This window comes from Etheostoma spectabile, chromosome 14 (genome assembly GCF_008692095.1).
Source record: "Etheostoma spectabile isolate EspeVRDwgs_2016 chromosome 14, UIUC_Espe_1.0, whole genome shotgun sequence".
Classification (NCBI taxonomy): domain Eukaryota; kingdom Metazoa; phylum Chordata; class Actinopteri; order Perciformes; family Percidae; genus Etheostoma; species Etheostoma spectabile.
Genome location: NC_045746.1, coordinates 19,716,091 through 19,732,256, shown reverse-complemented (window position 1 = coordinate 19,732,256; position 16,166 = coordinate 19,716,091). Strand labels below are relative to the sequence as shown.

At 39.8% G+C, this 16,166-nt stretch overlaps 1 protein-coding gene across 1 annotated transcript in view; it reads left to right on the top strand.

The window, feature by feature from the left end:
- Positions 1–16,166, top strand: part of LOC116701903 (sodium/potassium-transporting ATPase subunit alpha-3) — a 32,010-nt gene that overhangs the window by 5,246 nt on the left and 10,598 nt on the right. Inside the window, 9 exon segments of the mRNA XM_074783877.1 lie at positions 7,045–7,161; positions 7,723–7,782; positions 8,657–8,860; positions 9,862–9,975; positions 11,454–11,588; positions 12,967–13,084; positions 13,614–13,702; positions 14,189–14,368; positions 16,054–16,166. The exon segment at positions 16,054–16,166 is cut by the window's right edge and continues 6 nt beyond it. Coding sequence (XP_074639978.1) covers positions 7,045–7,161; positions 7,723–7,782; positions 8,657–8,860; positions 9,862–9,975; positions 11,454–11,588; positions 12,967–13,084; positions 13,614–13,702; positions 14,189–14,368; positions 16,054–16,166 — 1,130 coding nt within the window.

Genomic DNA, 16,166 nt, shown 5'->3' with positions numbered 1-16,166 from the left:
TGCGCGCTTGTCAGTCCACCAGTATTTTCTAGGTCGGCCAGTCCACTGATCTGTGTATTAATCCATTTCTTTGTGTGTTTGCACCACTGGAACTCCACTGGAGGCACTAGTGAGGGTTTCCATTCAGAAAAAAAAAATCAGAGCTACAGTTTTGACATTTTGATCACTGGAACATTTTAAATGTAGTTGAGAAATAACCTAAATACCTAAATGTTGAACATGGCTAAATACTGGATTATTTAGTGCCAGCTGGTGGATATTTTACCATGGTCTTATAGTATTGAGCGGTGTCTGCCAGAGATTACATTTTCTTGGTAGGTAAATAATCATATGGGCAGATACCAGCACTGCAAACAGGAAACAATACAGCAATCAGTTGCTTTCGTGTAAAATGGCCAATAACATAATAAACTAAATTAGAATAATGGGTATTAATTAGAACATGTATGTCTTAGAGATACTGATCTTCATAATTGATGCCCCTTTTTCTCATTACAGCTCATTTTATGGCCCTTTCCCATAGTTACTGATATGATCACCATGAAGCTCAATGTATCTGTTTCCTGATCTTTACCTTTTAAATAATGTTACGGCTTCATGAATTTTTGTGGTTAATATTGAACCCCTTCATTTAATTCATACTCAAACTAGGATACACAGATCAAAATGTCCCTGTTTGATGGCTGAGATTTGACCATTGATTTCAGCAGATTAAAACACGGCTCATCCAGCCTTCCTCAGACCTGTGGTGCTCTTTGCCTGCAGGCCGGGTTGGATACAGAATACCAGCAGCTGGACTACAAATGTTTGGCGTGTACAATCTGTCCTTTAGTTCAGCATCTGGATGTTGCTGAGACCCCTTCAGGTTTTGCAACCTGTAACTAGACTAAGAACAGGCAGTACAGAGGTAATTAATGTAGGAAAATAGCATCTATGTTATTTTACTTTGATAATTTAGTCTGATCACAGTCTATATATCGAGGACGTATAGATGTCACTCACCTCTGCTTTCTTGGTGTTGATATTCAAACTCTGGTTGATTCGGGAAACTTCCTCCGAGCTTGAACCGACAATCAAATGAAATGTTGTTGTTTTTTTGTAAAATTCTCATCACACTCGACAGCCATTTTAATTCCCAACTCGCCTTCCTACGTGCACATGTTCCACCGAAACAAGTTCCTTTCCGAAGCCATTTTGCAGAGTATTACTGTGCAGTGTGTGTGGACTAGTCCGACTGGTTTGCTCATTGACACTGAAAGCAGTGTGTGTGTGTATATATATATATATATATATATATATATATATATATATATATATATATATATATATATAATAATTATGAAAATTCACTAAATAGAAAAATGGAAATCTCATGAAACTAAATGCCCAAAGGATGTGTAGCATCCTGAAATTTAGGCAATATTCTTGCCCTTGTGTGGTTCAGTTATGGCTTTGACAGTCAAAATATTTCTGTAGAATGAAAATTGGTGGAGAAATATATTGTCCTTGGAAATTAGGAGTTAATTCTCTTCATTTCACTATGCTCATAATTTTTTCATCAAGTGATCAAATATTGATGTGGGCCTGTATAAGTGATAATGAAGAGGTTGAAAAAGCCACGTATTTAGCCTTGAGCGATATAGAGGCTTGCCGTATTTGCCAATGTGCATTTAGAGAAATATGCTTCTTTGTAGTTCTTCTGTGACTTCCTACCTCACGAGATGCTGCAGCACTGAAGGGTCTGTTTATTTGCTGGAAGTATTTGGCCTTGTCGTCTCTACAGTCATCATCCTGGATGAATGTGTGCACAAAACTGTAACTGTAAAAACTGTAGCAAGCATGCTAATGCATATTTGATCCGCTGTCATACAATAATTGTAAAGAAATTCTACTCTGACAGAGGTGGTTGTATGTATGTTTTGATGCGCAGTTTTCAATAGTCAAATTGGGGTTCATAAAAGACAGGTCCAGCACTTTCCTTGCAAAAAGTTGAAAAGCCTTTATTTAGATGGCTATTTTATAATGAAAGAACATAAAAAATAAAGCTGGGTAACAACCCACACGTAACGGCACTAACAGCCTTCTTCAGAGTGTCAAAAATTGTAGTTTTTCGCCTTTACATCATTAAGTTAACGTTGTGGCAGCGAAAACAATGATTAGGTTTTGTTGTCATCATTGTGTAATATTTAAAAGTAAAGTTATAGTACATTGGAAAGCTTTCTCACCTACTTTAAATCTCAGCAGTTTGAGTTTTTCACAGAAATCTGGCAGTTTAAAGCAGCTGATAATCTTAAAATTATCATCATTAAATTAAGTTTAAACTAGATCTGATGGGGGCATTAGACACACATCCTAAAAATTCCACTTTTTTCATGCTTTGTCACGATTTCTTTGTAGTACTCGTACACATTAGTGATATAAGAACATGGCATTTCTTTTCTGATCTCTCAAACTAAGTGAACAGATATTGAGGGGAAGGAAATCTTTCATTTCATTTGTGTTTAATTTAAACTAATGAAAGAAATGGTAAAGCTGTTTCAACACTGTAAATATGTGAATGATATAGGATGACAGACAGACAGAAAGATAATCATCATCAGTGGGTTAATCTGTCAGCGTAGTAAACAGCAGTAATCTGATGGCCTGCTGAATGCCACTGCCCGGGGAACCTCCTGCACCTCCTAACAGATGGCAAAACACACACACACACACACACATATATATATATATATATATATATATATGTGTACAGGGCATGGAAATTACACACAGAACAACACCAGCATAGAAAAATGCTCTGTTTTGTAGTCAGGCAGAACACAAATGAGTACAACTGCACAGATAACACATAGAGAATAAAAGTCTTACTCACTGAAGAACACTAGAAAGCAGGCTTATGCATAGGCAAACTCTATAGCCTACACAAGCAAATACTGCTGTCTCCCACTGTTGCTTAGCTTTTTTTTTTTAATGTTACAATCTTTTGATGACAGCCTTAAAATGTAATTTTCACACATGGTTTCCTGTGGGAGTCAACTGTAATGTCCAGTTTAAAGTCTGGGTCAGCCATTTCAAATGTGAAGTAAGACAATGAGCAATATTTACGACAACAAAACATGGCAGGTTCACACACAGCCGACAAAATGTACAGCTTTCACCAAAATGACAAAATACAATACATCGTATGCTTTAGTAAAATAAATTCTTCTGTGACTGAAGCATATAATGGTTGTAATGTCTAATAATCCTTTAGTCACATGATCCCCACGACAGTCCTTGTCTAAGAAAGCATGTTGGTCATGAGCTAGCCCAGACCAGCCATGTTACTGTAGGCAGTACGAAGTGTCTAATTGACATCATTGGGAGTATTCAAAGACTAAAAAAATTCCAAATCCTCTCTCAATGTGATTGGAGCATTTAGCAAAACAACCGTTAAACAAACAGAAAATAAACTTGAATATGAGAGCTAATCTCAGCTTTATCTCCAGAGTCGGGCTTTGTCGGACTCTTTCTTGTGATTTATTTAAATTGGGGTTGTATTTACTCAGCATTATATTGTTTGACAAGATTTCTGTCAAATTAGGTAACAAAGGCTCATTGCCTTTACTGTACCAAAGGCTCATTCTGAAAAACCACTGTGTATACTGTGTCAGGCATAGAGACACACTGCGCACAGCAGCACAAACACACAGTGACAGAGATGTGAACGGGATGCACAGCGTGCGCTGTCATTGGCTCGGGGTAACACACCCAGATGTGGCCCAAAGACTATGGTTGACACCCAGAAACTTCACAAACACAAGAAAATAAGTAAATAGCAACAATACAGGCAGAGGACCGGGTCTGCCACACACTTACTATTGTGTTAGTCTAGTTAATTTTTGGAAAGGTTGAGGGACTCATTTATAAAACCAGGGCAATGAAAAAATTCAACGCTTTTATTGTACAAAGAAAATGACATAACTGGCTGTATACCTCCTTTTAGAGACCTGATATTTAATATCAATAAAAGATTAGTCTATCCTATTACAAGATATACATAATGCATGCATAAGAAAACTGCACCCCCACACGTACAAGGGTAATTTCATACCAACGCTTACATTAATCATTAAAAAAAACTATTTCACATGTGCACACACTCTAAAGCAAAATCAATCATGCACACAGAATGTATGAGAAAAGAGCCTGTAAAACAAACGCGGCGGCCTGTTTGGTTGGCTGTTAACAAGTCCACGCCCTGACAGCTTTTTTTATCCAGAGAGAAAATAAAACTGATATTAAATGGCATAAAACATCCATCAAATCAGCGTGAAACTTCTCAGCGTAGACTAATCCACGTAAGAGTTTTCCCAAAATAAGTCTGCCCTCCCCGCTCATCATGCACGGTAACACAATATAAATCCCATGTTCACACTTGTATTACTGTTGGATGATAGTGAGCATCTGCCTGATGAACAAATGTCAAGTCAAAATTCATTCCCAGTAGTAAGTAGTCGCATATTTTTCTCCACACCAATAAAAAATAAATACTTCTGGGAGATGTTGGCTGAGCTGAGACTCAGTCAGATTCAAAATAACATCATAAGGTTAAGCAGGCTATTTAAATACAGTAAACGATTGAGTTACATTTCCTCTAGCAATGAATTCATTTAATAGCTCCGTACTGCACACTTATTTTACCATATCTGTTATATTGTGTGGAAGTTTGGGGAAATACCTACAAAAGCAACTCACAAAATATTTGCACACTGCAAAAAAGAGCAATCGGGATAATAAATCATACCGGGCATTATGAACACACTAATTATTGTTTTTGAATTCACATTTGATGAAAAATATGGACATTGTTACATTCAAAACTGCACAATTTATGTTTAAAGTTAAAGAAAATAATTTACAATGTAACATTTAAGCAATGTTAATTAAAAGAGACGGGGGGATATCATATAAGAGGACAATGTATGTTCAAGCATTCTCTTGCTTGTTAAAAGCATGTGTGTTTCAGTTTGTTATAATAATAATAATTAATAATAATATATAATAATTATATATTATATAATAATTATTATAATAATAATAATAACCTTATGGAATCGAATGATCAAGGTCATCGAACAGAGACGTAATATCATTCAGTTCAAAAATAGATTCATGAAATCACTATTTGACCAATACATAAAAGAATAGACCAAAACATAGGAATAGAATTGTAACGTAAAGATATTGTTGTATTTTTTGAGTTATTGTAAGGCCGGGTAAATTCTGTGCTGTATTTGCATATCTTTTTGCTTTGTAATATCATTTTGTGAAATAGGGGCGGGACCAAATAAGCTAATTCCTTCCGCCTGCTCCTTCTCAAACTAATCCTTTTTTAGTTTTTTGATGAATAAATAAATAAAAATAATAACCCATACTTCTAAAAACTATTTGCACCTGCAGCCATCAGTGGTTTGGGGGCTGAACCATCATGTTTAGATGTCGCCTACACGTCCCTCTCCGGGGCTATAATCGATTTTCTTTCCTTTCTTTTCGGCTCACAGATTTGTGGTTTCCTGTCTGAAGGAAATAGTTTTTTATAGTGTTCGCACTGGACCTACAGCCCCCTCAGCTTTCAACGAACAAAGCAATTCTTGCTAGATCGGGTGTGTTGCCATTCGTTCCAAAGACTCACCCCGTTTGTGTTTATCATAAAGAAAACTACCATTGAGTTGTTGAAACAACCGCTTGGTGGCATCGCATTAGCTTTGGTTGGAATGCAAATTTTGTATTTTTTTTCATATTAATACCCACACACAATAGTGAATTAAATTGTTGGTTTGTTTTAGGTTTTAGTGACGTTTACTGTCACGTTTGTTCCATTAGAGTGTCTTAGGACCTTGGTAAAAGTGTAAAAGTTACAACTGTGTGACAAAAAATAAAGTCAAACAACACTATAGCTTTGCAGTCATACCTTTTATTTATCATTTCAAAAACCCAAATGCACAGTTCTCTGCATGTTGTGGACTGAAGATGCTAAAAACCTGTATTGGTGATTTTTTTAATTTGGCTATTTTATGTCAACTAATACAAGTATTTAGGTTTTTTTTCCCATAATCTTACTCTCAGGTTAAACCCCCCCCCCTGGCATTTAGACAACTTTGGAACACATAAGTGAAATTATATGCAAAGAAAACAAACCTGCAGACTTCCAACAAGCAGATGTATCTGACTAACACACACACATTTGTTTGTACAGACACAAACACACTTCCATGCATAGATAGAAATGGCTCTTTCCCACACACACACACACACACAAATGTAGGACACAGGCAATTGTGAATATCCCTTGATGCACGTTACAGTAACTGACAGACTTATTCTCCTATCCTGGGCCATTTTTCTTTGTCTACTTTCTGGCACTTTTTTCTACTTTATTTTTGGCTTCATCTCACGATCTGACTGTCTCCTGACTGCTTTTATGTTTCCTCCTCCTCAGGCACAGCAGCAGCCTCTGCAGTCTGAACCACAGTAGCCTAAATAGTGTTGGTAAAAATGCAGTTTAAGTGGAGCTCTTGAGACATTTCTGTGCTCTAATCAGGAAGTGTTGAGTTCCCATTTTTGCACCCCGGGATTACATCTAAATTTGGATTACAATCTAAAGGTTATGACTGGGTCTTAATGTGGGAGAAATTTGGGAGTTGGCAGCCAAGCATGTTCTTAAAATCAACTGTTGTATTGATCTATGGTAATCCTAAGTGTAAAAACAGTGTTTTATGTGTTTATAATACACTAATGGTTATTCAATTCAATTTTATTTATTTATTAGTTTCAAATTGGTGCACTTTGTTATAAGTGTTATTGTAACTACAAGTAGGACAATGAAGGTTTCCTTTGGCTGTCTTTGCTAAGACTTTGGATTGTGTCGTTTTAAAGTAGTGTGTACACACTGTTGAATATGTCTTCTTGTGATGCAGTGAGAATAAGGAATGCTCGCATCAGCTGTTCAAAAAGTAAAATGACAGGACCAAACTCATATGATCTGGCTTTTGTGTGTCACAGTATGGACGGTCAGACAGCTACCGCGTGGCCACCACGCAGGACAAGGATGAGAAGAAGGAGTCGCCCAAGAAGAAGGGAGGCAAGGATATGGATGACCTCAAGAAGGAAGTTCCCATAGTAAGTGCACTGCTTCCTGCAGTATTTCCCGTGACTCACTGCTCGCTGTCATTTGTCACATATAGGTATATACATATTTTTAGTACCAGAGTGGTGGCACACAAGCACCCGAAAGAAACAAAAGCCTTGAAGTCCCAGCTGAGTAGTGAGGAGTTTATAGTGTATCCTGGCTTAACTCCAGCATTCAAAGAGCTGCGATCCATCTTTAATTTCATCTCCCTGTTAAAAAGATTACAGATTTGTGGTATTCTGTAGCAGCTGGTAAACAGCAGTGGTACAGTACAGCGGTGTTTAAGGTAATATCCCAGAGCAAGTTAATCCTGTTGTGGAAGGATTTGATCCTGTACGTCCCAGAAAGCCAAACCCTCAGGATATCCCCTGTTGTAAAACAATATGAGCTGGGTCAAAGTATCATTGATCAATCTGTAAAAAAACAAACATTTTACATTGCTTGAGGGTATCAATAGATTCCATGCATACTTGATGTAGAATATGTTTTGGATTTTTTTTATGATAACTGACAGGTTGCCTGAATTTGCTTTGCATTTTAATTCTTCGTAGACTGAACACAAAATGTCTGTTGAGGAGGTTTGCCGGAAATACAACACTGATATCGTCCAGGTAAGTTGTTCACTTCCAATCAAAAATGCCACTTTTACACCATCTTTTTAACTTAAATGTCCCATATGGTGAAAATGATTTTTGCTTTTTTATGGGATTCTGTGTGTCACATTGGCTTTGGGTGCTAGTAAAGCTGTGGAAATGTGAAATCGCTCACTGCCGCCATTTCTCCACCCAACCACCAAACTAGACCGCCACTAGACGCAGCTAAAGGGGCCAGTTAGAATTTTATGTATTTGCTACGTAGAAACCGGGTAACCAAGGGGCATTGTTTTCCAAAAGCGACCTAGCCACGCCCCCTTTTCCAATGTTTGCTTCATGCGGCTGAGAAGAATTGGAAGTTAATTCTTCCTAGAAAACTTTTTTTAAATTAAATGAGTGTTTAATAGACACATAAACAGTACAAATATAAGTTTAAGTGTCACCATATGGGACCTTTAATATATTGTTGTTTCTGTCCTGATTTAAATGAATCATGATTGGATTTAACAATAATTGGAAGTCACTTGTCATGTCAGCTTTGGCCCTTAATTTGTGTCATTTGTGTCAAAATCTGTTGTTTTATTTTCAACAATAAAAAGCTCTTTTGACAGAAAGAATCATGATTCAGCAATTATTCAATTTTAATACCCAGACATCCCAGTCAGTTTACCTCCTTTAAAAAAAATTCTTTGGAGTTTATTTTACAAGTATGTCCCATTCACAACACTTTTCTTTCTGCCCCCCTCTTTTTTGCCCTCTGCCCTTCCTTTCCTGCTTCCTTTCTACACTCTCTATAACTCCAAACTCTCCACTGCTCTCATTCCTCTGCATATCCATATCTCCTTGAATCCATCTTGCATCTTTTCCTGTGCATTCCCTCTGCCGCTCTCAGGGTTTGACCAATGCCAAGGCAGCGGAGTACCTGGCCCGGGATGGCCCCAACGCCCTGACTCCACCCCCCACCACCCCAGAGTGGGTCAAGTTCTGTCGCCAGCTGTTCGGTGGCTTCTCCATCCTTTTGTGGATTGGTGCCATCCTCTGTTTCCTGGCCTACGCCATACAGGCCGCCACAGAGGACGAGCCTGCTGGGGATAACGTAAGTGGGCAGTTGTAGAGATGGATGATGGAGGGATAATAGGAAGATAAATTCTTAGTCCACCACTGTTTGTGCAGTACCTGTGAGACACCAGATATCAAAAACCACCAGAGGTAAGCATGTATAGAGAAGTGTGTGTGTGTGTGTGTGTGTGTGTGTGCTCCCTGTCCTCCAGCACATCACTCTAAAAGCGATCTGTTGAGTCACTCCTCAGGGATGTGGCTGTGTCATTGATAAAGGCTGTGTCAGCCATTTGTCTGAATCATGCCAACCGATCCGTCTTTAGTGTGACAGTCATCATCCTGTTAGTATCCATTTGGGGCCCCGCCACAGGGAGCATGTGACTCCTGATGTTGGTAATGGCAGGGTAAGGATCTTCATGGGTCAGCAATGTCTGGTCAGAACGCAGAGTAGAGCTGGGGACTTTGACTAAGTGGCGCAAACACACTCGTGGGAAAAAACAACAGTGCCGACTCAGCGTGACTTACTGAGACTGTGTCACACCCTCAGAATTTAAATTCACTCTCTGATAGCCGGTTACAGATATGTCAGATGGTACAGCAGATAGATGGAGTGGATTATTTAAAAGATAGGATCTAGATCTTCTAATGATGATCCATTAAAACATGACGCAACAGCAAAGAGATGGACTAGTGGGTCGTAAGTGATGATTGAGAGGGACTATTTTAGTATCAGTCTATACTTTGTTGTTTGGAAAATCCTACAAATGATCCCTTTTTAAATACCATTTGTGTTAGTAACTGAAGACTCAACTTCCTGAAATATCTCCTTTACCTGTTGCGCTCCAGTGTTTGGTGTCTGGAAAAATCCTAAGTGAGACATACGGAGGATTTTTCAACTTTCTCTTCAACTTGTCTCTCCGTCTGTGTCCCTTTCCGGGTCTTCCTTTACACTTATGTGATACATATTTAGATAAAGGTGAAGTCAACTTATTTATGCATTAAACATGAAACTCTTTTCTTTCTTCCTTCTCTTCGCAGTTGTATCTGGGAATCGTGCTGTCAGCTGTCGTCATCATCACTGGCTGCTTCTCCTACTTCCAGGAAGCTAAGAGCTCCAAGATCATGGAGTCCTTTAAGAACATGGTCCCTCAGGTACTGGACGGTTCAACCAGGATATTGTGATGTTTTTTTGGGGATAATTGTTGCCATGGGGGACTTTTTACAAAAAAAAATACAAGTTTGAAAAAGTGCAAGTATGAGAGGTTGGAAGCACTAATAGGAGATCCAAAACAACTGAAACATGTCTTTGTAGATGGTGCTGAAATAAGAAATTTTCCAATTCCTTAGCGCTTGTGATAATGCTGGAAAAAAAAGAAAGAAAGAAAAGGTTTTATGGTTATAGAAAAGTAAAACATTGTTTAGATTCTCATAGTCATTAAATTACAAATTCAAATGTGAAGAAATCAGTTCATTTCAATATAATGTAAACACCATATTAAGAAGATGGCAACAAAATAGTTATTCTAAATGAAAACTGCAGTATTGCTTGTGATGAATGAAAAGAAACATGCATGCAAAAAGTGTTTATTGGCAACAACTGTAAGCACTCTGATGTAGGGATTGACCGATATGGATTTTTTTGGTCCCAATACAGATTTGTTTTCCCATCAGCCTTAGCTGATGACCGATACAGGCTGCCGATTTTCTTGAGCCAATATTTGGTGCTGATACTGCTTTTGCTCCCTCAAATTACATCCTAGAAATGTAAAGCCTGCCAGACTGGATTTGTTTTTGGAATCTGCTCTGCCATTTCTTTAAAAACAATGAACAAAAACACAGATCAGTGTCACTTCTGCAATCATCTTACATTCATATCACCCAAATTATGTGTGCAATGTGCATCATATGAATGGGTGCACTGCATATGGTTAACTGTGCAAGGGTAAAAGGCTTTCAACATCTACAACACAGCCTTGATGATGCATTGCTTGCTGACACAAGACGGTTATAATCAGATCATCACAAAATGTCCTTTGTCAACACATTTAAATAATTTAAGAAAACAATATACCTGAAAAGTAGCCATTGAAATAAAGTTTGTAATTTAGGACTGCCAAGGTGCTAGTAGTGGAGGGCAGTGCATGGTCTGCACGTGAACTGCAGCGTCTCCAGCAACACAGAGCTGCCAGTCTGTAAATAATCCCGGGAAAAAACTATCGGCAGAAACCGATGCCAATAAACCTAAAAACGCAAATATCGGCCAGATAAAATCGGTCTATCGCTACTCTGAAGTATGAAGTTGCCCAATAATACAAAGTAAATTCCTGGAGGGACTAAGCCTCTGCAATTAGGAGTCTTAAGAATGATGGAAACCAGAAGCACCAGAAGTGAGTATATTATATTGGGTCCCAAAGTAATACAGGTGTTAATGAAGTGGAAAATTATATTCTTATGAAGCTGCAAGCCAAAATAGCAAGCTTTCATGTTTCTCTTCCCCCAATCTGTGTGTTGAGTTTTTGTGCTGTTTTACCGTTTCTCCAACCTTTCCATAAATAGTTTCTTTACAGATTGTTTACATATTACAGTGCAAATTACATATTTCCTTTTTCTTTCTCTTTGTCTGTTTGCAGCAAGCCCTGGTGATCCGTGAGGGAGAGAAGATGCAGATCAATGCTGAGCAGGTGGTTGCGGGAGACCTGGTGGAGGTGAAAGGAGGAGACAGGATCCCCGCTGACCTCCGCGTCATCTCCTCCCACGGCTGCAAGGTGGGTTACAGACACACATACACACATACAAAGCCAAGGGGAAACCAACTACTTGAAAAGCTGCTCTTAAGTAATGTGTCTCTAGAGTATGAGTGTTAGAATCAGCAGTGCGTCTCTGTCCACCCTTTTTAGAATCCACCTCATGTGATCAATTGTTAACTAAAACAAGCACAGCATCCTGCCAATGTACAACCCATTCTCACTCCCTACTCGTAAAATCCGGACTCTGGGGCCAGTGGCTCTCAGCGTCAGACACAGCGCAAAAAGCACCCTTCAGCATATGTATCGAACAAGCTGTAATATGACGTAGTATTAAGAGCAACAACGATAGCGAGGAAGTTAAAGACCGAAAGTCTGCATAAGGAGTTTGGTTGGGCTGGTGAATGGGTACGTTACCGGACTTACACCCAGGAGACCGGGGTTTCTGTTCCATTCTTGTACCACGTGGGACAGATATACATTTTATAACCCCACCCATGATTTTTTTCCTAAACTTAACTGTCCCCTGACGTGAAGAGTCCTGATGCTAAAGGAGATTTTAAATCCTGAATAAGAAATGCCAAAAGCACATGACCAAGCGTCCATATTTAACACGATTGGAGAGTGAGAATGTGTTGCAATGTGATATTAAGGCGCCATTCTAAATTCATACTAAAACAGCTGTGTAAACTGTCCGATTGCTCTTCTTTATTTCCCTAAATGGTGCTAGTGCAAGCTGAGGACAAACACACATATCTTGTATATCTTAATGCTAAATTAACACAGCTCTTTAGTGTTTCTGCAGGAACCTCAAATCAGTTTCAGAATGTTTGATGGAAGGTTAAATTTGCAGGAAATGTAATGTCTGTATAAAAACAAAAACATATCATAACAGCAACAACATCAACAGATGCATAGCAAGCATCCACAAAGACAATCAAAACAAAGAAAACGCACACAATCCTGGTCTGTCTGGCTTTGTGCCTTATCTTCTCCTGAATGCACTCAACCAGTTATCCACTCCCGAGTCTTTCTCCACGACTTTCCACTTCCGTGCTTGCTATCGTTCTGCTGGAAATTCTGCCGGATACCGGGAAACGTTTATTTTATTTATTCATGAGGACTATGGTTAACTGCTCCTCAGATCTCTGCAGGGTAAATCCAGTACACATGTACACTTACACATGTTCCAAGACAATTGTAATTGGTTAAAGTAATGCCAATAAACAAGAGCATGTTTTTCTCCCATCCCAGATTGCTATGTGGACTAGCCAAACCCTCCTCCGCAGCGCTGTGAGGAAAGGTCTGGCAGTGCGAAACTACTCACTCCCCTATCATCCTCTTAGTCTGTCTCCCTCACGCTCACACATACCAAATGCTTCTCTCCTGCTCTGCCCAGGTGGACAACTCATCCCTGACTGGTGAATCCGAGCCCCAGACCAGGTCACCTGACTGTACCCATGACAACCCCCTGGAAACCCGCAACATTGCCTTCTTCTCCACCAACTGTGTCGAGGGTAGGTGACCGGCACCTTTATCCAAACCTAAAATTATCATTATTACCAACATATTCATCACATATACCACACAAATGTTACACTGTTAGGGTTAGCCACTCTCTGTCTGTCGTATGTTTGCATTGTTCCGGATCAGTGCTCAGAACAAAGATTTTACACATCTGCTTATACTGTGGGCTGCGGTCAAAGTGTTTGGTGTGACAAAGTCATCAAGGGGAGCCCACTGACTGGAAATGTGACCACATTGTACCTGATCCATCCCATCATATTAGTGGGAGGCCCTGCAACTCACACTAAGCTCCTCACAGTGGTAGAATAGGAAATAATAATCTGCGATGCCCTCCTATGGACACATTGTTACATTGCACTAAGTCCTGCACTGTCCAAGCATCATCACTCTAATACCAACTGTCCATGTATTCTAATACAGTCTACACATTTTTTACATTTTTGTTTTCCTCTTTCTTCATCTTTTTTTGGAACTGATGCAGAAGTTAATAATTAAAAGCATTCTCCTTTCTTTCTTCAGGAACGGCACGTGGCATTGTTGTGTGTACTGGTGATCGTACAGTGATGGGTCGCATCGCCACTCTCACCTCGGGCCTGGAGACTGGCAAGGTACCATTTTCATTGTTGTTCATTATTTAACAATGGACTGCTGCGTCATTTACACGCCACCTAATAGAGGTTGCTCACTAAAAACTCATTTAGTTGCAGCTTTTATGTAATGGCACAGCTGCTCATTAATATACATCATTCATTCATGTATCTAATGAAAAGACAACAGCTAAGAAGGATAAAATGTTTTACTGGGGTTAGTGAGTCTCTCTTATTAAATGCATCCTAGTAAAAACATTCGTTGGGCCCCTGGATAGCTCACCTGGTGGAGCGTGCCCATATAAAGAGGCTTTCTCCTCGACGCAGCGGCCGAGGGTTTAACTCTGACCAGCGGCCCTTTGGTGCCTGTCATTCCTCCTCTCTCTCCCCTTTCAAGTCTAAGTTTTCCGTTGGAAATTAAGTTCTAAAATGCCCAAAAAATAATCTTGAAACACATTCATTCATCTTCTTTAATCCTTCCAAACACCTTCTTCTTCTACTCCTCAGACGCCCATTGCCAAGGAGATCGAGCACTTCATCCAAATCATCACAGGCGTGGCCGTCTTCCTCGGCATGTCCTTCTTCATCCTGTCAATCGTCCTGGGATACTCCTGGCTGGAGGCCGTCATCTTCCTCATTGGTATCATTGTAGCCAATGTGCCCGAAGGACTGCTGGCCACGGTCACTGTGAGTTGTGTGTGTCTGTCTGTGTGTGCGCGCGCTTGTTTGTGGGGGGGGGTTCTATCCCGCTGCGTTGAGTTACAGAATTGCTCTCACTGATAGATGAAGTTCCACCATTGGTCCAAATAAGTGTGACGTCGTCAGTGTTTCCCTGTTAGCCTTTGCCCTTTCAAACTGTATTGGCGCAACACAAGCTTTACCTTTTTGTGTGTGTGTGTGTGTGTGTGTGTGTGTGTGTGTGTGCTGTCCTCCATTTGCTGAGGTCCTATGACATCATTAACCTGCATAATTATTAGAACACAGAGTAGGGAAGAGGCTGCAGCGTGATGGTAAATGCCAAAATTTTAGGCCCATGTCTCGTTTAATTCCAGCGTTTGGTACCCATGCCTAAATATATTGATTTTCCTTATTCATTGCGTTTCAGTCTTTTGCAGTCTTTTGTTCATCTAGTAGTTTTAGTTTGGAGGGTTGTTCACCAGTAGCCTTAATTTCGAGCTGTTTGTCTGTGTCTACTTCTCTTCACAGTTGTGTGTTTGGTTTTTCTCCTCACTTCCCAGTGTTTTTGTGTTCAGGCTTGGGTCAAACAGTTTTTCCATATAAATATATTTTATATATTTTTAAAAATGTAAGAAGCTACACAACATCAAGGAAAACAGTAACCGCTTTTGAAATGTTACACACTAATGTGGATTTGGGGATTTGGATGATCACGTTGCACTCCTAGATTGCTAGATTCCCAAGACGTTAGTAGTTCCACACATGTCTAACTGTGTATACAGTGTTTAGGCTGATGTTGTCTTGTTGTGTCTGCTGTTTTGTTTGTTCCCTGCGCTCCGTATCTCTGTGCTTGTGTTTTTCAGTGTTGTGTTGTTGCTGTTCATCTGTGTGCTCTGTGAGTATCTTTGTGTTTGATGTGCTTTAACATTCTCCCTCTGTCACTACCTGTATCTGCAGTGAAGGTGGTGTATTGTCTTTGCATATCTCTTTTTCCATCTTTCTCTTCTCTATTCCTTCTAAAGCAGCCCCATATGTGTTTGTGTGTTTGTGTTCTCTCTCTCCATCTTCTTCTGTGTATGTCTCTCTCTCTTTTCCAGGCCAGTCGTGGTGCTGTCTGCAAAGACAACGGCTAGCTAATGTAATGATATTAGGCTAATGACTAGTCAGCTTCAGGAACTGCGTTAGGCCTCCTTTGCTTGGCCTTGGCTAGATCTGTTTGGCCCATGGGTCTTGCCGTATTTAGCATGATAACATAATGCACTGCTGCTCTGCTTCATCACTTCACTTTTTCATGCCTCATTTCTTTTTTTGCATTGCTGTTTGGGCTGCATTTTTATTTGTGTAAGGAGGTTTTGATTTTAGTGCATTTTGCTTTAGAGAACATTTTCATGAGCAGGATGAACGCCTCCAGGTGTCAGGGCGGGTGTGGTTGATTGTTTCAGGTACAGTATGGCACGATGTGGCTGCTCATTGGCATTAGTTTGGTAACTGGAAATGCTCATATGCGCTGTTTACCACTTAGATACTAATTATTGTTTCTTTTTCTCCTTTGGTTTGTTTTCTTTCTACTCTCCTTTGTCTTATTCTATCGTCAACCCTTCCTTTCTTTCCGTCTCTCCTTGCTGTTATGTCCTCTCTTTGCCATTCCTCTGTCTCCTTCTTTGCTTTTGTCTCTCTCATCTCTCCTTCCTCAGGTGTGTCTGACACTGACTGCTAAGCGAATGGCTCGTAAGAACTGCCTGGTAAAGAACTTGGAGGCTGTGGAAACTCTTGGCTCCACCTCCACCATCTGCTCTGACAAGACGGG